This window comes from Mugil cephalus, chromosome 13, assembly GCF_022458985.1.
Source record: "Mugil cephalus isolate CIBA_MC_2020 chromosome 13, CIBA_Mcephalus_1.1, whole genome shotgun sequence".
Lineage (NCBI taxonomy): Eukaryota > Metazoa > Chordata > Actinopteri > Mugiliformes > Mugilidae > Mugil > Mugil cephalus.
In genome coordinates, this window is record NC_061782.1 from 8,545,576 (window position 1) to 8,565,935 (window position 20,360).

Genomic DNA, 20,360 nt, shown 5'->3' on the forward strand with positions numbered 1-20,360 from the left:
CGTGGAGGTAATCATTGCACCACAAACCAATGGAAACTAATAGAAGGTCAGCATCAGATCAGCGTCAGCATATAACTCATATCCCTTTCCCTTTATACAAACATTTTAGAAGTGTTTACGTTTACTCGTTAGTTCACATCTTGCCCCAAAATCTTCCCCAAGACAAAGTCCTACCATTTGTCTGTGGGATATTCTTTTAGTGAGTCAGCGAGATTAAAGCCCCCATCCCAGACACATTACTGTTCCCTCCAGCTGTAGAGGATACTCTAAATACAAGACCGGAGAGAAATTACAATCAGGGAAATGAGCCCTACGTGTAAGAGAGAGTTGGAGGAAGACTGCCGGCACTACAAGAAGTCTGAACTTGTGGTGGAAGCTGGGGAACCATGGAAGCCAAGAACTGTGGGAGCTTTGAAAAGACTAGTTTTTGTTTTATAAGATTATTGGATCTGAAGATTTGAAGAGAATGAATAGAACGAAACTATGAGTAAGAACTAAGAGTGTAAAGTTTTCTATTTTCCAGGGTGAGCAGAAAGGTCTTCAGCTAAAATATGGGATCCACAGTACACACTGTAACCCATACTGTCAGTTTTGATGTTGCTTGTGTAATGAAGTGATAGTCTAGCAGAGGACATAAGAGAGGCACAGTCACCAGAAACACCATGGATGTCATGTGTTATCATATTATATTTTCTGAAGACATTGCTAAAGACCATGAGTGCCGGTCAAGAAAACAGTTTGGGGTGATGGTAGCTCTACGCAACAAGTCAAAGGTCACTTGAAATCATTTGGTCTAATGGGGAACATGAATACCCGACGTCAAAACAGCGTGGTCAACAGTTACTCAGATAACTGGAACAAAGCGGTGGACGGATGACTGACCATCCGTTAGAAGCAGCTCCAAGTTGTTACCAGCATGCCCCTCATTATCCCAGCTGGAGTGGAGTCTGATAGTCACAGCGGCATGCCTCAGATGATTAGTGCATGGTACAGTGCTTTATGATATTGTCTTTTACATAATGTTTCAATCAAACCAGGCATGGTCCATGCTCTGATGCCCCTCAGATGTTCACTGGCCCGAGTCCAAACCTACTAATACAGCTCCAGTGTTGTCCCACTGGAGACCTCTTCCACAGAAGCCCTTGCATTATAATATCATATAAACGTAGACGGCTGTTTTTTTTTTTTTTTTACTGTACTGGCTGTAGCAATTAGTTTTAAATAGGAGTATGTGAACATGACTTCTGAGGTTTTCAGTTCTATCACCAACCCTTACAGATGTCTCCTTATCTGTACCAGACAACTGAGGCACAGCCTGCCTAATATCTTTTACGAACATCTAGGAAAGAAAAGTATAGGTTACCTCTCATTTTCTCTCCAGACATGAGCGAGTTCTGCTCCGCCCCCAGCCCCAACGCAGAGCAATACTCTCAGTCGCTCTTCTTACACGGGACTGACCAGCTGCCCCTGAAAGAAGAACAGCAATGGGTTGGCAGGAGCAAGGATGGCTCTTATGCGCGAGTTTTCTCGGCTTTGTGGCATCGGTTCAGAGCATAACGCGCGACGAACTTTTTCCTTTCGGTCCACACGCAAGAGACCAGTTACTGGAACCAGGGAATGACCAAACGCACCGACTTGATCTGGACCAATCAGTGCTTTTTTATGACGGCACTTTGGACAGCATCTTTGTAAGTTGAACCATAACTTTCGACATGATCATACTAATAATACAAACGCGTTGGATTTGACGGTTAAAAGTGGACTGTCCATCGCTCTTGCGCAATTGCGCGCACAACCGAGGAAGAGAAAGAAGGTCAGACTCAGAAGTTACAAATTGAATTCCTCTGAGTTGCAAAATAAAAGTCGGGCGGCAGGAGCTTTTCTGTCGATGGGGAGAATTTGTAAATATTGATTCACTTATCGTAGATTCTGCTCTATCTTGTTGACTGCATGCGTCAACGCATTCTTACAGCTTCCCCCGGGGTTATCAATTTACTGTTGACACAAGGGCCAAGGGACTCGGGGAACATTGTGTTGCAATCCACCCCGAACCCCTCTCGTGTTGAGCTCATAGCTGTGGGGTCTCTAATACAGGACGATGTGAACCAAATATATATGTTTCAACTCATTTACAGATACTTTTGATCTTCCAGGCTGTTTACTGTTGCCCTACGGAGCTGCTCCATTGTCTCGCACAGACAAGCAGCTCTTTATTCCCTTTAATCCTGGTTTGGAAGAAAAGTTCTACATCTTCGTTTTAATTGTTCTGCTTGTCTATAATGTGCTATCAAAGAGTAATTACACCGAAAGACAGAGACTTGACATTTGCTAAAGTTGTATATATATGTGCGTGTGTGTATATTTTTTACATTAAATCCATGTGTTTTTTATTAGATGTTATCTCAAACATCTTAAGGTGTGGCCAGTCTTAAAGGTTAATGCTGCTAAACTACTTTAATCTGTGAGTTATATTTGTCATTCATCATATTATGTTAACAAATCCAGTTTTGCCCAAGGAGCAGAAGAAGCTATGCCTCTAGATTGTGTTTATAAGTTGCTGTTAAAAGAATCTGGGGTTTTTCCCACTGCCGGATACCTCCAGGTTATTGCTTATCCCTGCATCACCCACCACAAACATATTTCTCATCTGCAGTCAAGATAGATTTTTGTTTAGGCAAACGTCTGCTCTTGAATTGTCTGTGCCCTGTGGGGGAACAGTAATGCTTTTTTTCTCTAATTATTCAGGTCGAGAGGTTTTTATCATTCCCTCGTGAGGGATTCGTGTTTTACCAAGCCCTTGTATGTTTACCACTGACTTCAGAGATCTCTACCACGTTTGTGGGATCAGTCTCCTGATCATTTTCCCAGTTCTATCTTCCATTTTGGCAGGAAGTTTCTGTAATGAAGATTAGTGTGCAATCTTCGGGCTCTCTGGGGCTGCTTGTCAGGGGCAAGGACAGGAAACAGAACGGCCCGAGCCAGGAATAGTTTTCCTTTACTCAGGAAGTGAAGGACCCATGTGCACAACGTGTGTTTTTGACATAAGACGCGTTTTTCTTTTTCTTTTTTTTTCTTTTTTTGTTTTACAAGCGTCGCATGTGTTCGCATTAAATCACTACAAGTGTGTAAAAGTCCAGATTGTTCGTTTGTGCTCTTGTAGTACACGGCAGCTGACTTGGATCATTAGTCTAATGAGTCTGAGGTAATGCTCAAAGTGGGTCATGCTGAACTGGGTTTGCTCAGCGGTGAAGCAGTTCTTCAATGCTACAATCATCTCATTTCGGATCAACTTGAGTTTCTAATTTCAGATCAACACCAATGGTTTTGTGGCCACAACAGAGCCGTCGAGCGAGTCGACGTATCTTGGCAGCATGCCCCCAGAGTTTGGCATGATCGCAGCTCTGGCAGGAGACCTGGACACGAGTGATGGTGTGGGTAAAGTCTTCTTCCGTCAAGACTCCAGTCCCGGGATTCTGCAACAGGCAGCTTATCACATCAACACAGCCTTCCCTGATGACGATGAAGTCGTTCCCACCCATGCTGTGGTGATCACCTGGGTTGATGTCGCCAACCACGAACCTCAAAGCAGCAGCAACAAGAAGGTGAGAATCACGCGGTTACTGAATTGATTTTTGGTGCAACTGAGCCTTTACGTTATCTCTCATGTTTTATTACTCAGAGAAACACCTTCCAGCTGGTCATTGCTTCCTTTGGGACCGCCTCGTATGCTATTGTCCTCTATCCAAGAGACGGGATACAGTTTTCCTCCACACCAGCTGAAGATGGTAATACAGTCTTGCACGCTGGCTTCAGTAAAGGTGACGTCCAGGGTTTCCTGTATACCAGTCAGGGACCATATCATCGCACCACCAATGATGATGAGGAATCCGTGAGGGCTTTAGCAGAGTAGGTCAACCAATGCTGGGTAACGTTTCAAGAACAGTCACTGTGAACGTGTTTTCAACCTACAAACTTAAACTCTCTCTTCCTCATAGGAAAACCAACTCTGGCACGCGAGGTGTGTGGGTGTACGAGATTGGAACCTCTCCCTACTTTACCAATGTGGCTGAAGGTGAGGTCACGGAGCTTCCCACCGAGGCCACACCACAGGAGCGCTACGAGGAGCCCGCTGATGAAAGGAGGCCTGAGTATTCTGGCCAACAAGTGGAGTACCCTCCTTATGTGCCAGATGGGGAACAGATTGAAGTCCATTCGGTTCAGTACCAGCCGCTTCAGCCCCAGAACCCAGAAGTGGTGGTGGTTGACGACACAGATATCGATGTAGATGGTGGGTTCATACTTTGGGTTGCATGATTTAGATATCTGGATTTTAATAGTGCTTCACCATTCACCTGATACACAAGAGCTTCAGTGCTTGATGTATGGACAGTGAGGACCAAACCAACAACCTTGTGACTAGTGTAATTCGCTGTATCTCCTGATCCACAGCAGTTCAGTCTAAAAAATGGTTTAAGACATGACGTACTTAAATATAAATTGTGTTTTCCTATCAGGGCTGGAGGATAGTAGTTGGCTGTTCCAGTGATGTTGTTCCTGTATTTCTTATTTTCCATGTTTTCAGTGTTTTCATACAACCTCGGCTCGTGTGCAAACAATAGAAATAAGTGCTCCCAGTTTGCTGACTGCAAGGACTACCCCGGTGGATACTGCTGCCATTGCAGGCCTGGCTTCTATGGAAATGGGAAACAGTGTGTGGCAGAAGGTCTGAATTCAGTCTTCATCTTTAAAAAAAACATTTTAAAGAAAGTATCCACACACTAATGCAGTGGAACTAGCCTCAAAAAATGGCTATAATCCAGAAAGGATAGGTTCTGAAATCTGGCTCTGACACAGTGTCTGAAGCTCATATGGAGTCAATTGGGTAAATCGGTGAGTTCAAGTCTTTGTGACCAACATTGATGCATTTGTTCATTTGCAGGGAAGCCACAGAGGACAAATGGTAAGATCCACGGGAGAGTGTTTGTGGGAAACTCTCGTACTCCAGTGGAGTTCAGCAGCAATGACCTCCACTCGTACGTTGTGGTAAATGATGGCCGATCCTACGTCGCCATCAGTGACATCCCTGATTCTGTCGGGCCCTCGCTGCAGCCCCTGGCGGCTATCGGCGGTGTCATCGGGTGGTTGTTCGCTCTGGAGCAGCCCGGCTTCAAGAACGGCTTCAGCATTATTGGTGAGAGGGGAAAAAAATAAAACCTGCGTTAGCAATATCTAATAATCTCACATTCAGTAACTTCTCATGCGCTGTTCATTGGTGTTGGTTGGATTTGGAGATAATTACATAATGTCAGTCTTCCATACAGCTGCAGCTTCACTCACTGTCCAGATGAATTCCCTTCACATTACTTCAGCTGTGACAGAAGGCAGGGAGCCAAAGTTCATCCGGGGCCGGGGTCTTAAAGTTAACGTCCTCTTCCCTGTCCTCTGAAGGGGGGGAGCTCACACGGCAGGCTGAGGTGACCTTTCTGCCTGGGAATGAGAAACTGACCATCAAGCAAGACCTCAAAGGCATTGACGAGCATGACCACCTCGCGTTAAGCACCACCCTGGAAGGCCAGGTCCCTGAGGTGCCCCCTGGCTCCACCGTCAAGATCAGTCCTTACTCTGAGATCTACCAATACAGCAACAACTGTAAGATACATCTTAAAATGTGCTTTCTGATTCTACAAATGCCTAAAAGAAGCCATGTCTCCAGTTGTTTATTACATGTATATATTTCCCTTCAGTGATCACCTCATCCTCTACTCGGGAATACTCGGTGACCTTGCCTGACGGATCCACTGAAACTAGGAAGTATCAGTGGCGTCAGACCATCTCCTTCCAGAGCTGCCAGCATGGCGATGCTTTGAGGGACATGAAGTCTACCGAGATGCTGAGCGTGGACCAAGTTATGGTCTTGTATGAAGCCAGACATCAACTCATCCGCTTCGCCATGACCAACAAGGTCGGAGACATAAACGGTGAGAACGTGGAGGTTATTTAGTCTTGTCGCTCTCATGCGAGCTCGTTTCCTTCCTGCCTTCGCACCATATATTGTAACATCCTGGCAAAGAGATAATTTTAGGCTATTGTCGTTATCGTTGAATGGTAAACACTGTCTGGATTTGCACATAAACAAGTTAATAGATTGTTGTAACATGGTCTTACACCTTTCCTTCTCAGGAGGACAGCCAGAGGAGAACCCATGTTACACCGGAAGACACGGCTGTGACACCAACGCTGTTTGCAGACCGGGACAAGGAAAGGAGTTCACCTGCCAGTGCGCTACTGGTTTCAATGGTGATGGTCGCTCATGTTACGGTAAGAATGACAAATAACGTAGTACAAACGAGGACATTTGTTTCTATTGAATGAAGATTACGTTGCAGTATTTTTCTTTGTCTTTTCTTTTTTTTTTTTGCCTTCAAGTAAACTATTTACCATATCAGTTTTAGATCAATTATTAAAATAACTCCCACTTCCTAAAGCCTTCCTTCCTGGAGGGACATCACAGTGATGCCAATTAGCAGAGTCCCATGTGGTAAACAAAGTGTATACTCCAATTCCAGGTTAAGATATCTAGTGTGGCCTTCATTCCCAGGGTCGTATGCGTTCGAGACGAAACAGGAAAAGCCCTCACAGTAGGAGAAGGAAGGAAGCACTTCAGACAGATTCTATCTGTCAAGATATCTAATTAAGCCCTCTTCCTTGATCTTCCTCTGTCTGATAACGAAGAGCACTGATCTGACAAATCCAGTTTTAAGTACTTGGATCCAGTGTAGGGGATCATTAGCATACAAATAACAGGCTAATGTCTTTATCAGACATCGATGAGTGCAGAGAGAATCCTCAACTCTGCGGCCCCCACGCTATCTGCAACAATCAGCCCGGGACTTTCCGCTGCGAATGTGAAGATGGGTACCAATTCGGCAGTGATGGGCAGACGTGTGTTGGTAAGTGGTGTTTGTGTGCTGTCAAGTATAATCACATATTAGGGATATCTTACCTGCAGAGAGATTTAGACATAAACTGTAATAAAATGTATTAAAAAATAAGACCAGGGTTAGCAAGACAAACAGAAGTTTACACATTAATTATAAGGGCACACATATGACTTTGAACACTGAACCAATTGCATTACAGTGTGTGTGTGTCCTACATCAAATAATACTCACACTACATCATGCATGTCTAGTAAAGATGGTGTGATCGGTGTGATTGTCACCAGTTGTCAACCGCTACCTATTAACGCAGTAGTTCCACAATTTTGAAAACTTTAGCATTGATCACGTTACCCATGATGGTAAACATGAACTAGCCAGCAGCTGATTAGCTTACCTTAACATGTCTTGTCTGAATCATCTCATCAATTCATTTTATTTTAATTGTTCTCTAATCTTAAGAATCGCTACTTGTTCTCCTCCTCCTCCCCCTCAGCGGTTAACCGCCCCGTGGACCCGTGTGAGGAAGGCACCCATGACTGTGACATCCCTGAGCGCGCTCAGTGCAGCTACACCGGAGGCTCGTCCTACATCTGCTCCTGCCTATCGGGGTACCTAGGGGATGGTAGAGTCTGCCAAGGTACACAAAATACATGCTTTAGATTTTAGGTTACATGAATAAAAGATTTCAGAATATACACTATAAATAACTAGTTACTGTAGTAGTAGTAGTGCTTATGGTGCATTATACACAGTAAATTTAAACACATAGCCTACTGCCAAAAGAAGGTGGTTTCCATTTGCTCTTTCTTCTTGTCTTGCGTTTTAGTAAACTGCATATTTAGAGGCATTGGATTCTTGGTCAGAAAAGTACATCTCTGGTCTTATAAGTTGGTGATAACAGAGTTTGATAATGAAATCATTTAAAAAAAGATAAGACTTTTCAAATCCATGCCATGGGCTTGAAGAAGGACTATCATTGTTTAACCATCTGCCTTGAGGTGAGGTTGGTTGCATGACACGTCTGCAGTGGATGAATGGTGAAACATCAAAAGAGTATTTCACGTGCATGGTCCTGAGTCTTTTTCTTTTGTCTAGTCAGTCCTCCGTAGCGCTCATTCATAGTTCCCATTCCTTCCGGATCTCTGCTGGATGCTCTGCGCAGTGTGGCCTGCGTTATGCTGTAGCTCTCTGACCATAAAAGGACGCGAAAACTTGTGCCCTGGGGAGTATTTTAGTTTATTTTAGTTTATTATTGCTCTGTAATCTAACACGCACTCTCTTATATTCCGCCTGAAGACGTGGACGAGTGCCAGACAAGCAGGTGTCATCAGGATGCTGTGTGTATTAACACCCAGGGATCGTTTACCTGCCAGTGCAGGCCCGGTTACCATGGCGACGGCATCTACTGTTCTTCAGGTAAATCAGTTTCTGTCATGCAAACAACAGCTTTTTCTCTGTCTCTTTTTTTTTTTCTTCCGCCGGCTTCATTCTTGTCCCTTTAATTACAACGTCTGCTACTACAAGTTTATTTTGGAAGCATCTGTGACGGAAGTGAAGAGAGACAGTCCTGTAATGCATTTTTTTAAAAATAGAAAACAGGTCATTTTAATTCAAAGCATTGTTTGCTCTATCCATCTGGGCCAGAAGAGCGTTTCTCGCCAGACTGTATTGATGCCAGCTGGAACCTGTCTTTCATTTTCTTCTGGAATTTGTCATGCTTTATGAAGCATGCAGACGTTTTTTGTGTGGCTGGGTTCAAATGAAAGACTAAAAAGCAAATATGCGCTGACTTATGAATAAATTTGTGACATTGTCGCAGCATGTTTGTGTTCACTCTATAGCTTATTTTTTTTTGGTTTTGTTACAGAGAGGCCAAAAACACTGTGTCAGACCCACAGGGAAAGGGTCCTGGGTGGTGTTCCACGGGGCCCCCGGCCTCCTATTGGCCTATACGTCCCTTCGTGCGATGAGAATGGGGAATATGAACCGATGCAGTGCCATGGCAGCACAGGGCAATGCTGGTGTGTGGACCGAAATGGACAGGAGCTCCCTGGGACTCGCTCTAGAGCTGGCTTAAGACCCAGTTGTGAGTAAATTGCTGAAAATTACAGTCACTTTTTTTTCTTTTTATTGCTTGCAGAGCTGATATGAGGTTGGCTTTCCCTTCCAAGAACCCCTAATTTTTCAGTGCTTGTCTCAATCAGGCATTGACCACAATACTGTGACGCCACCTGTTGGACCCCGACCTCGACCCGACGTGGACTCTCTGCCCCCTGGAACACATCTGTTGTTTGCCCAGAGCGGCCGGATAGAGCACGTCCCACTGGAGGGCAATGATATGAAGAAGGACGATGCCAAGGCTGTCCTCCATCTCCCTGTGAGTTTCTCTTGATATAGTTTCTCTTTTTTGGCAAAGAAGTGATATTTTCTTAGCATGTTTTTCATGTTTTGGATGAAATGTGTGTTATGCCATGTCATGAAGAAGTACTCCAAGTTAACCTCAAGAGCAGTTTCCTGTTAGTAGTGTTTGTACCATTAAGATTATAGGAGAGAGACTGTTTTTGTGCTTATAGGATTCCTCACTTGTGTATACAATGGCTCAGCCTCTCGCTCCAGTCCGCTTTTTTGCTACTATTGCTCAGTTTCGCTCTGTGATTTCCACATCTGCTTCATTCATTCAAGGCTTGCATTTTATTGGAGACACATGGTGACATTCACACTAATTACTAACATCCGTCCGACATCTTTGGAATTGCAATCCGCATTTTTGGCCCCACTGATTTGCAAACCAGCTGGTCTGAAGTCTGCTTGAGTTGCTCATGCTGCTTGTACTGGTCTGTTTGTTTGGTTGAATGTCTAGACGTAAATGTCATAAGAACACATCTGCTCCTTGTTGTTTTTTTTCTTTGTGACCATTCTTGTTTGAAGAAAGCGCGCTTCAAAGATTGTCGTTTGTTGACGCCCTCCACAGGAGACTGTAATTATTGGCGTGGCCTATGACTGCAAGGAGAAAGAGGTGTACTGGACAGATATCAGTTCTCCCTCGATCAGCAAGGCCAGCATCAATGGAGGAGAACCCACTGCTGTCATTATATCAAGTAACGTTACGTTCATCTTTCACATTTGTGAATCAGGAAGCTTTGTTCTTGAGGTAAAGAAAATGTGTCCTCCTAACAGATTTGGTCAGCCCAGAGGGTATCACCATCGACTACTTGGGGCGCAAGATGATCTGGACTGACTCTGGGATGGATCACATCGAGGTGGCGTCTATGGACGGGTCTCAACGACGTGTCATCATAAACTCTGACCTTGTCAACCCCCGTTCTATTATCACAGACTCTACGGGGTGTGTGTTTTATTTTATATACCTACATAACTTGTACCAGTCTGTTTCTGGTACACAGAATATGCTTGGAGTTAGCTAGCAATCGTAAAGTTTAAAATTCATTGGAACAAATAAGTTCTAAGTATAATCAGTTCTACGGTAAGTGACATATTTAATGGATGAGTTCAACATTTGGAGAACTTGTTTGTTTTTGTCTGATTAAAAGAAGCTGTTAGCTTAGTTTAGCATAAATGCTAAAAATGTAGTTACTGTTGGTTTGTACATGATTTCAAAAATCCACCTTTTTTTTTTATTTTAGCTTTAGTGTTCAGGTTTAGTTTATTCTAGCTGTTCCTCCTCTACTTCTTCCTTACTTCTTTATGCTAAGCTACGCTAACCAGCTGCTCTTTGTAGCTTAGTTTTTGTACTCTGCAGAGTAAGGATCCAGCACTAATTCAAGGAATTCACCCTTTACCTTTAACACTAAAATAAATAGTGAACTCATGACATACCTGTTCCTTACTGCAGTAACCTCTACTGGGCTGACTGGAACCGCGAGGCCCCCAAGATTGAGACATCATACATGGATGGATCCAACAGACGGGTGCTGGTTAAAGATGATCTGGGCCTACCAAATGCCCTGACTTATGACTCCCTAAGCTCCATGCTCTGTTGGGCAGACGCAGGTAGATTTCAGACAGATGACTCAACTAATAACATATCTGCTTTATAATCAGCACTAACTATAACTCATTTGCTTGCAGGCACACATAAACTGGAGTGCATGAATCCTAGCCGGGGTGACCGCAGTAGGGTGTTGGAGGGGGTTCAGTATCCATTTGCAATGACATCATTCGGGAAGAACATCTACTACACAGACTGGAAAAGGTTTGAAACTGTTAAAACTTTTAATACAAAGCCAGCATATGGGATTTAAGTGAAAGAAATTAAATGTTCACTATTCCAGTGAATGAAATCTTAGTCTAAATGTACCTCTACAAATATAATGCACTTAAAAATGTGACACAAAAGAAAGTATTTCCACCACAAGAACATTCCCCCAGGGGCTAGTAAACTCTGTAGGAAGTCACTTTATTTTGAAAGCAAGGGCTGGGGTCTAACTTTGAGAGGAGTTCAGGGGAAATATCCCAGTTTAGAGGGATTGAGGGTGACTTTTGGGGCACCCAAATAAATTTGACTAAACTACCACTTGGTGTTGGAACTTTAGGGTGAAGTTGTACAAGTGAACAGTTCTGATTAATTGAGTACTTGCAGCATTTATGTGCCTAATAGTGTGAGTTTGTGTCATTAAATCCCAACAATTGTGTCTGAAATCAATTTGATTATGTAAAACTAGAATTCCTGTTGTTTTACATTTTTTTCCACTGTAGACTTGACCCCGAATCTCTGCCATGCTTTTTGTTGTTGCAGTGGCACCATTTGTGATTGTCGTTGTATAGGCTTCTGCATTACTGACACCTATTGGACTGGAGTGGAAGAGAATGGTTTATAGTTATGACGTGTAACGTCTATTATCGCTTTTTTATGTCTCTGTGGACCAATTTGCCTAATCTAATTTTTAAGTTCCTGGGGCTAAATGGTCCCAACTCCTTGGGTTTAAACTGTGCGTTCATCAAAGACATAATGCAGCCGTTATCCATGGTCCACTGTGCAATGTAAGAATGCATACCTGTCAAGGCATAGGAAGGAAGGAGAGAGTAGGTCAAAGGTTGAAATGCTACCCACACTTCAACCCCTTCATGTTCTCCCAGGTTTGCACACTCCCGCCCTGCAACTGTTTGCCTGATTCTATATGTCAGTAACTCCTTCGCCATTGCAAAAAATACTGGGGTTGGGGGTGTATGTGTGTGTGTGTGTGTGTGTGTGCAGGTCCTAAAATGTGACAGCTGCTTGCAATTTCTCATTCCGGGCGTCTTTGAATGACCTGCCCAGGGCCTCCCTGTGATCTGTAGCCTCACAAGAGAGGGTTGAAAGGTGGTGGCGGTAGTGGGGGAGGCACGCACTTCAACAGTTTACAACAAGCTGTGTCAGCTATGGCTAGGAAAACTAGCCTAGCCCTTATTCATTCTTGACAGACTTTATACAAAACATAAGGAGGCGCAACGATGTCTCCAGCAGGGATAGTCACGGATTGCTAAATTCTTGTGCTGAATGTGTATTATAACAGGGATGCCATCGTTGTAGTGGACCGCTACGCTAGCAGGGAGTCTGACGAGTTCCAGCCACAGAAACGGACCAAGCCATATGGGATCGCCACAGCATATTCTCAGTGTCCTTCAGGTACACCACTAAAATGCATGAAAAATACCCTCAAAATGTTCCCTCTTGAAGTCTTCAAAGTGTTCTGGAGTCATTTTTATACTGCATTCAGCACTGATGTGCAGGAAAGTGTCATTCATACAAATAGCCTGGCCCCTGTACACACCGATGGGATTATTGCCCATGACCTTGCAGGCCAGTTTGACCTGACAGCAACAGAAGGTATTCTGCAGGAAGAATTTATTAGTAAGAGATGGGGATGACTAATGTTAAAGCTAAGCACCAGGCTGCATCCTCCCTTCCAGATAAGGCTGCATTCATAAAGCCAGGGAATGTGGAGCCAAGGGAGAGGGCCTCCAACATCTGGAATTTGCTGTGTTTCTTTTAGATATGTTTAGTGCATGTATACCAAACATTGAAGAGGCGGTTTCCTGCTGCTCCCTGCTATGGTGTCTCATGATTGATACAAGCGCTGTCGTGTTAATAACAGTTTCTTTTCTAGGAAACAACTACTGTGTTTCCGACAACGGAGGCTGCACTCACTTATGTTTAGCAACACCGAATGGCCGCTCCTGCAAGTGTCCCGACAACGCAGTGGGTTGTGTGGAGAGAGAATAAGGATACTGAAGAGACGGAGGCTCTGAGAGTTCGACACTGTTCGGAGGTTTGACCCCCAAATTAGGAGCCACTCAGCGTTACTCAATTCCAACTCCTGAAAATGCCATTGAAAACCAGAGGGGAACTTACCGTGCCTTTTATTGCTCAGTGTTAATCTTATCTACAATTTATTTTTACAGGTCCCATTTATAAAAATCACAATCGCCTTTGAGAATTGTAAATACAAACACTATTACTGTTTTTTGGTTTTTTTTCCTGAGTGCACATAAACCAAGGGACACATAATCTAATGTGAAATCAATCACAGCTATGCATGACTTCCTCATGTGTTACACTGTGGCACGTATAAATTATCTCATGGAACTATTATTGTGAAATTGGGTGGAAACGGTTTGTACACGCTGGTGGGACGAGTTTACATGCTGGGCAGCAAAAAAAGAATAAACTTTTTTTTCTAACGTGTTGGACTTTTTCGTTTGTGAATTTAGACAACAGCGACATCGTGTGTTAGGTTGGTTGATTACAAACCGAGGTGCCAGTAGGTGTCGCCATTGTACACCTTAAACTCAAGCATGATTGAATAAATAAATAATTTATATGTAAAAATGTATCGAAATGTTTTCATTTTATTTTTTTAAAATTGAGTCGTTATATGTGTCACTAGTTTAATATACTACAGCACAATTTTATAGGTATTTCTAGTAGATTTAATTTTTGTTTGCCTGAATTACCTAAGGAGGCAATGAAACCTCACACACGGTCGTATTATGTTCCTAAACAAGTATCCTCTTACCAGTCAGGGGGGAAAAAAGAAAGAGACGTGTTTATTATCCTCACGTGACCTATTTCCAAAATGCACCGGGATACCGGATGACGTTTCTTCTTTGTGAAAGGATCAAAAGGCTGCCACCCACACGTACGAGAGACGTACGCCAGCGGTGCTTTGACGGAGTCCCAAATAAAATCGGAATATGTAAAATCATCGCAAGAGCTGGAATCTGCTGCTACAACATCCACATCGGAGCCGCAACGGGAGGTTGTTTTCGTAATTAATTCACGTGCTTGTCTGGATCAATTGATTACCAAGTGTCTAATAACGTGTCAGGTAGAAGGAAAGTGTCTGTTAGTAGTGGAAATTAATAATTCTGTTTAATGAAACCCTTCGATATTGAATTGTCATTTGATGTTTTTTCCCCTGTCACTTGTTCAACTGCATCATCTCTAGTTTGTATGTAGTAGGCCTAACTATAATTGTTGGATGTCGTCTCTGGGACGTACTATTTTAAATTAAATTAAATTTATAAATTTCATGCTTTTTATATATTTACAGAGATTCGCAAAACGCACCGCCATTCCTTGTAGGAAACGCTTTGATTGATTGGGAAATTACTTGTGTGTTGTCCAATGGGAAACAGGGCAGGGGTCTGTGGGCATGTCACCGGCTGTTAGCGCTTAAGACGATATTCGTGCTGCCTCTGCCCTCAGTGTTGTCTGCGAGGAATAGTATGCCCTTTCAAATCAGAAACAACAGACAAAAAGTGTTTATTTTTGCATATGATTAAGGCTACCAAGACTACCATCCGAGCAAACGCAACTAAAAAAAAAATTGTAGTTGTGGGTTATTATTATTAAGATATCGTCACTTCACTTTAGCCTACTTAAGTGACAGGAAAGAGAAAGGAGGAGGGGAGGTGTCCTTGCAGACTGCGCTGAGGGCTTAAATACAAACAATATCCTGCCCCTGGACGCAGCCTAGCATTAGCTGGCTTTAATTTATGGGAAAGAAAAGAAGGTATGTATGAAATTTAATTCTTTTCACTCTGAATTGGATGTTGCGAATAAAAGCAACACGGACGTGCGTCGGGGACCTCCTGCTTGTTTTGGTAAAACGCCATTCAGGATGTGCTCCGCTACAGTTTTGACAGCTGCCATACACGGGACGGTGCACAACAGCAAACATTACGAGCGCTGGCCCAAGAGCTACGACTTCGGAGTGTGCATTTTGTTAATTAAAATGCATCAAAGAAGTCTGTAGGTATAGCATGCCTAAGGTTGACGTGATATTTATCCAGATAATTTGGTTTGTGTTATCGAGCCTGTTTGTTCGTGTCTGCTGTAGTTAAGGCAACTACAACAGAAAACCTTGAATTAGAAGAAGTTTCAAAATAAAACATGAAGTGGCGCTAGTTAATTCACTGAATTCGCTAATATGAATGGAGGTATGCCATGTAAGAGGCTGGAGTGTAACATTTCTAAATTAAAAAATAAATAAATAAAATAAAATAAAATGGTTTGATGGTATATCAAGTGTTAATAGGTTTTCAAGATTATTATTTTTGCAAAAGCGTGGCTATCTGTACACCATTGGTGTCAAGGTTAACATTTTTTGATGTTGACGATGAATGTGCTATATACATAACAACTGTCCAGTTCTGTGGACTCGTGACCTTATCTTATTTGCTTGGTGCTCCATTTACCATGTGTATTGTGTAAGTCCATATCTGATGATCAGTTGTCTTTATAGCCTGCAATTATATCTCTTTTCTTGCTTTGTTTTCTCATTTCACCTTCTTCATATTCAATCAATGATTGTCTAAATGTCTTAACTTGACTGAACATTTCCTACAGCCGAATATATGTTTCTGTTTATTATGCAAATCATCTTATATGGCAGCTTATAAAGCTGCACTTATCTCTCGCTGCAATTAAATGTTATATAGAAATAAAATGTCTTATGATTAAATCAGCAGACAGTTTTGTTGTTTTTTTTTAATAGACCGTATATTTATTTGTAAGCCTGTAATGCCATACCGTAATACATTTAAAATCGACTAAGGTTTATTTTTTATTAAAAGTGTCTAGTGATATTTTAGCCTTCGGTGCGGTGCTCTTATTTTGAAACCAGAAGCCCGTACAGGAAATGAGTTTCTTCAATCTCCATGGAAACTTGACGCAGTCTGTCAGATAGCTGGCTAGCTGGCTAGCTGGCTGTGTTAACTGGAGCCCGGTTTGTTTTGGTTAAGCCACAATGTGTCAGGCTGGTCAGGGGGAAGTTTCGGGTTCAAGCTTAGCACAAGTACGTCCCATTTTAACCATTAGCACTGACCGGGGCGAAAGTGTCTAATTCTCTAATGCCTAATCCTTGATACTTTTGTGTTTTCTCTGCAGTTGACAAGTGGCAGAACGGCGCGGTGGAGCCTGAGTCTGCTATGAGAGGACATTTGGGGCTTTAGTTTCGGGCGATCCGGGGCTCTACCAGCCGCCTGGTGGATCAGGGAGACGGAGAGCTTTATAAATCGCCCACGTCCAGACTTCTGCTGTACCTGGAAGCTTGGACGACATGGCCAGTCCTCAGCAGACTGATCTGACATATGCGTGGGAAAAGTACATGGACTGTAGACTGCAGGGAGCCGATCTGCAGGTATGGAGCATCTGGAGGGATCAGCTCAGGGATATTTATCCATGTGCTGATGATAGTGATACTAATATAGAACTACATTAGCGCTGACCTGAAAGAAAACAAATAAACTTTGAGATGTGTTTTGAATATAGGCTGTAGGTCACAAGTAAAAAATGAATGACTCCGAATATAACAGTCCTGCACTAAATCCTCCTTCATGATTGTTATAATGTTCAGTTTATGCTGATTTGCTCTGTGCAATCATTTTGGAGGATGCAGTGTGTCATCATTCCAACCTTTTTAGGATCTACCCAAAGTAAATGAACGCTGTTCATGAACATTTCGGAGCGTATGCATTGTCTTGGTCTCCTTTAAAAGCCAAGACTCAGAAATGACTGTACGTGGTATTGCTCTTGAATAATTAAAATTGGCACACAGTTAAACAAAGTAGTTGTTGGGTTCGCCTGATTTTTTTTGTTTTTGTTTTAAAAAAATAAATAACTTATTGGTTGAATCCTATAATGGGTTTGATCAATGAATTCATAAGGACAGTAGCCTTCCAACAACATATTGCATGCAGCATTTGCTTAAATACAACTCGTATAGAGCTCTGATTGGTTCAAAAAGCTACTGCTGTCTCATATATGACCCAGAGGAATGTGAAAGGGTTAAACTGAATTAAACTCCAAAGTGTTTCCGTTAATTAATCTAGCCACTGACTAAAAATGGGCTTGTCAAAGTAACAACACAATACAATTCAATACTACAGCGAACCACAGCCTCGAAAGTGAAAACACAATTGAATCAACAGCTCACTCAGTTATTTCAAAGAAACACTGAATGCTATTAGCTTCATGATGATCAGATTCAGTGCAGGACTGTTAAAATGCGTTAAATTTCACTGGTGTACCTAATGAAATGGCAAGTGAGTGGAAAGGACACTGGTTGTTAAAAATTAATAAATTCAATATTCACGAATTGCAGTTAAATACGTATCTAGTTTCTGATGTGCTTATTGTGATGAAGACAGAGGATTTGTTTACATCTTTTCGTAGCTGTGAAACTGGTTCCTCCAGTATTTGATTTTAATCCTAGCTCAGTATAATTCTTAATCTTCGCTGCATCATCAGCTGAGGGATGCCGGGCCTGGTTGCTCGATAAAATGGTAAATGGTGCTATCTAACAATAGAAAACATTGTTCAGAGACATTCTTCCCGCAAATTACTCTAAGGGTGTTGTCCGAGCTGTCCTTAGGTCGCAGCCAACGGCCAGGAAGAGCCTTTTCCAAAATGCTCTGATATGATGTACACTGATTAATATAGTCTGTAATTGTGTAACAGGGGTAACCACGGTGTTGAGAATCATTCGATCAATGTCTTTCTGTCCGTGTGGGAGAACTTAGCTGCACGTGCATTTGCTTGGCCAGCAATGAGTCACCGGACAGAGGTGGGCGCAGGTGTAAAGCATAGATTTTCCATTAGCGTTGCAAGTGTGCTTTCGCGTCTGAGTTTGCAGCGGTGGTTGTGAAATCTCAGTCAGACCTCTCTGCAGCTCTTTTCATCCCCCTCCTTCTGTCAGAGCAGCAGCCAGATCACGGGACTTGGATTAGAATCAGACTGCAGGCCTAAGAGCGATCTGCCCTGCACACACACACACACACACACACACACACACAGCTCGTTCAGCCGTCATCGTAGTCCTTTACTTCTGATCTATCATGTGCAATGTGTCCTTTTAAAGACAGAAAAGCTATTATCATTTTTAAAGCTAATGAGTGCAGAGGAGGCCTGTGGGCTTTTCCTTTTCTGGAAATAATGACTTCCTTCCTCCGCAGTCGCCACCATCTCTGATGGTGATGGTGGTGGTGTGCACTACTTTGTGTCTGCACTGGGATATCAGCTGCAGAATCGGTGGTTGCTTTTTTCCTCTGTTGCCATAGTAATAACACTTTGACTGCGCCAAGCGTTCACTGCGTTTCTATTAATGGTAACTTTTTGTGTCACTTTTTGTTGCGACGACTCTCTCGGGACGGCCGCGTTTGCTCCTGCACCTGTCAGCTCTGCGGAAATCAAAGCGTTGTGCTGTGGATGAGATGCAGAAAGGCGGTAAAAGTGAGCACAGCTGTATTCTCCGGTTTCCTGATACTGTAGCTCTCCCTCCTGATTGAACCTGATGGGGACACACAGTGACTGCCTGTAGCACTCGCATGCACTTCTTGGAAATTATGTTTTTCTCCGGCTCATGCCGTCAGGCCCGTCAGCGCACAAGTGCGTAACATCTGTTACAGACATCAAAGTGACGTCCTCTGTTCATGTATCAGTACGCAGGTAAACATGACAAATTAATCATGGGAAAAGTCCAAACACCGACAGCAACGCCCCACTGTTCTGTATCTAATTCGGTGTACAGTGACATATGGATGGCAAACAGACTCCTTCACCTGCAGCGGTGAAAATACCAGCCTCTTCTCTCCATTTCTCTGCCTCCTCTATCTTTTATTCTGGTTTCTCATGCCTCCGTTTTCCGTCTTGATTTCTGTTATTCTCACTCTGGTATTTCTGTCACTTATTCACAGCACCGTGACGGGTGTCAGTGCTACTGGGTGGGCCAAACATGACTTTGGTTCCCCTTCTGACATCATTGTCATCAGCCACAAATGGATTCTTTAACTTCTTCAAACGTGTTTCATTTGTTTTTAAGTCACAAGACGGTAAAGTTTTAAAGTAATTAGTTAAGATCTGAAATTAAGACTAGGATTCAGTTCCTCCTTTGTTTAAGCAGTAACCTCCATGGCTCAAAAATTAACTCCACGCAGGAAGTGCCAAAAATGGCACTTAACAGCAGAAATAGACATGGTACCTTAACAGTTTTTGTCTCTATTTCTAATTTATTTAGGTTGAAATTAATGTAACTCAGGTTAAATGCAGTCAACACTTAAAGGTGTCCATGAATTAGGACATAGCTGTTTTTAAATTGACCTGGAGTTGGGTCAAGTCAAGCGCTGCCAAGATGGTGGCTGGTAGTGTCACCACATTGAGCTTCAAAAGTTTTTGAAAACTGTGATATCTATATATATATATAGATATAGATATATATAGATATAGATATAGATATATATAAATAGAAACATAATATATATAGAAACATACACACAACAACAACAGTTCAAATATAAGTACAGAAGGTAAATAATAACGACAAAAGAGATAAAGGCACAGGACGATAACACTAAGAGGATTCAGGAACGAGGGTGTTATATTTTCATAGCAAGTTTTAAGGATCTAAGAAGCATCCTAAATTGCAAAAAAAAAAAAAGTGTGAAAAGTTCGGGGCTGACTTCGACAACTTTTGTTAGTGGATTTATTACAAATTCTAGGGCGCCGTCCTGTGGAAAACTGAAATAAAAGATAATGTCTTTCAATTTGAATGAGTGGGTTATTCATTAATACACAGGACGAGATGTTACAATCCCTTGTGCCATGATCTAAGGCAAAACTCTTTTAGATGCCCGGTCCAACTGGAAAACCAACCAGCAGACCAGTGGTCACCTACTAACTAACGTAGCCAGCGGCAGTAGGTAACAGAGATGATGGGAATGCGACTACACTCAGACCAGACATCTCTTCCTTCCGCCTATGTCAGAAGCGAGATACAATTAGCCTAGCCACAGAAATAAAACATGCGCAAACAAACAATTATATTAAGAGTTTGAACGAAGTGTGATTCCCAAAACTTTTTGGATACATGATATTAAAAAAAAAAAAAAACATACAAGGGACAGTTTCAATTTCATGAT

General features: G+C 42.5%; 2 protein-coding genes across 13 annotated transcripts in view; both read left to right on the forward strand.

Moving 5' to 3' along the window:
* The first annotated feature begins 1,416 nt into the window (after positions 1-1,416).
* Positions 1,417-13,622, forward strand: nid1a (nidogen 1a). The gene is made up of 20 exons (XM_047603448.1): positions 1,417-1,688; positions 3,309-3,602; positions 3,680-3,906; positions 3,996-4,288; positions 4,583-4,723; positions 4,940-5,191; positions 5,449-5,649; positions 5,745-5,978; positions 6,181-6,318; positions 6,822-6,950; positions 7,435-7,578; positions 8,238-8,357; positions 8,809-9,027; positions 9,146-9,318; positions 9,913-10,039; positions 10,119-10,287; positions 10,795-10,952; positions 11,031-11,154; positions 12,455-12,567; positions 13,049-13,622. Exons 1-20 carry the CDS (start codon positions 1,485-1,487, stop codon positions 13,162-13,164), a joined length of 3,576 nt encoding a protein of 1,191 aa, XP_047459404.1. The 5' UTR covers positions 1,417-1,484; the 3' UTR covers positions 13,165-13,622.
* Positions 13,623-13,889: 267 nt separating this feature from the next.
* Positions 13,890-20,360, forward strand: part of lyst (lysosomal trafficking regulator) — a 56,082-nt gene continuing 49,611 nt past the window's right edge. For 5 of the 12 annotated variants that reach the window (XM_047603446.1, XM_047603435.1, XM_047603438.1 and 2 more), the window contains exons 1-2: positions 14,607-14,956; positions 16,333-16,585. Coding sequence is in view for 11 of the 12 variants with exons in the window: in XM_047603435.1 (XP_047459391.1) it covers positions 16,505-16,585 (81 nt within the window). In the remaining variant the exon portion in view is untranslated. Of the gene's footprint in view, positions 14,201-14,605; positions 14,957-16,131; positions 16,241-16,332; positions 16,586-20,360 lie in introns of those variants that run through there. The other 7 variants (XM_047603444.1, XM_047603442.1, XM_047603443.1 and 4 more) reach the window with 5 other exon arrangements.

What these genes read in the sequence shown, in the direction of transcription:
- nid1a (XM_047603448.1), top strand. Translation starts at nt 1,485, where the DNA reads ATGGGTTGGCAGGAGCAAGGATGGCTCTTATGCGCGAGTTTTCTCGGC. An exon ending in GCACTTTGGACAGCATCTTT is followed by an intron (nt 1,689 to 3,308) that starts GTAAGTTGAACC and finishes TTCTAATTTCAG; the next exon opens with ATCAACACCAATGGTTTTGT. An exon ending in TGATGGGCAGACGTGTGTTG is followed by an intron (nt 6,951 to 7,434) that starts GTAAGTGGTGTT and finishes CCTCCCCCTCAG; the next exon opens with CGGTTAACCGCCCCGTGGAC.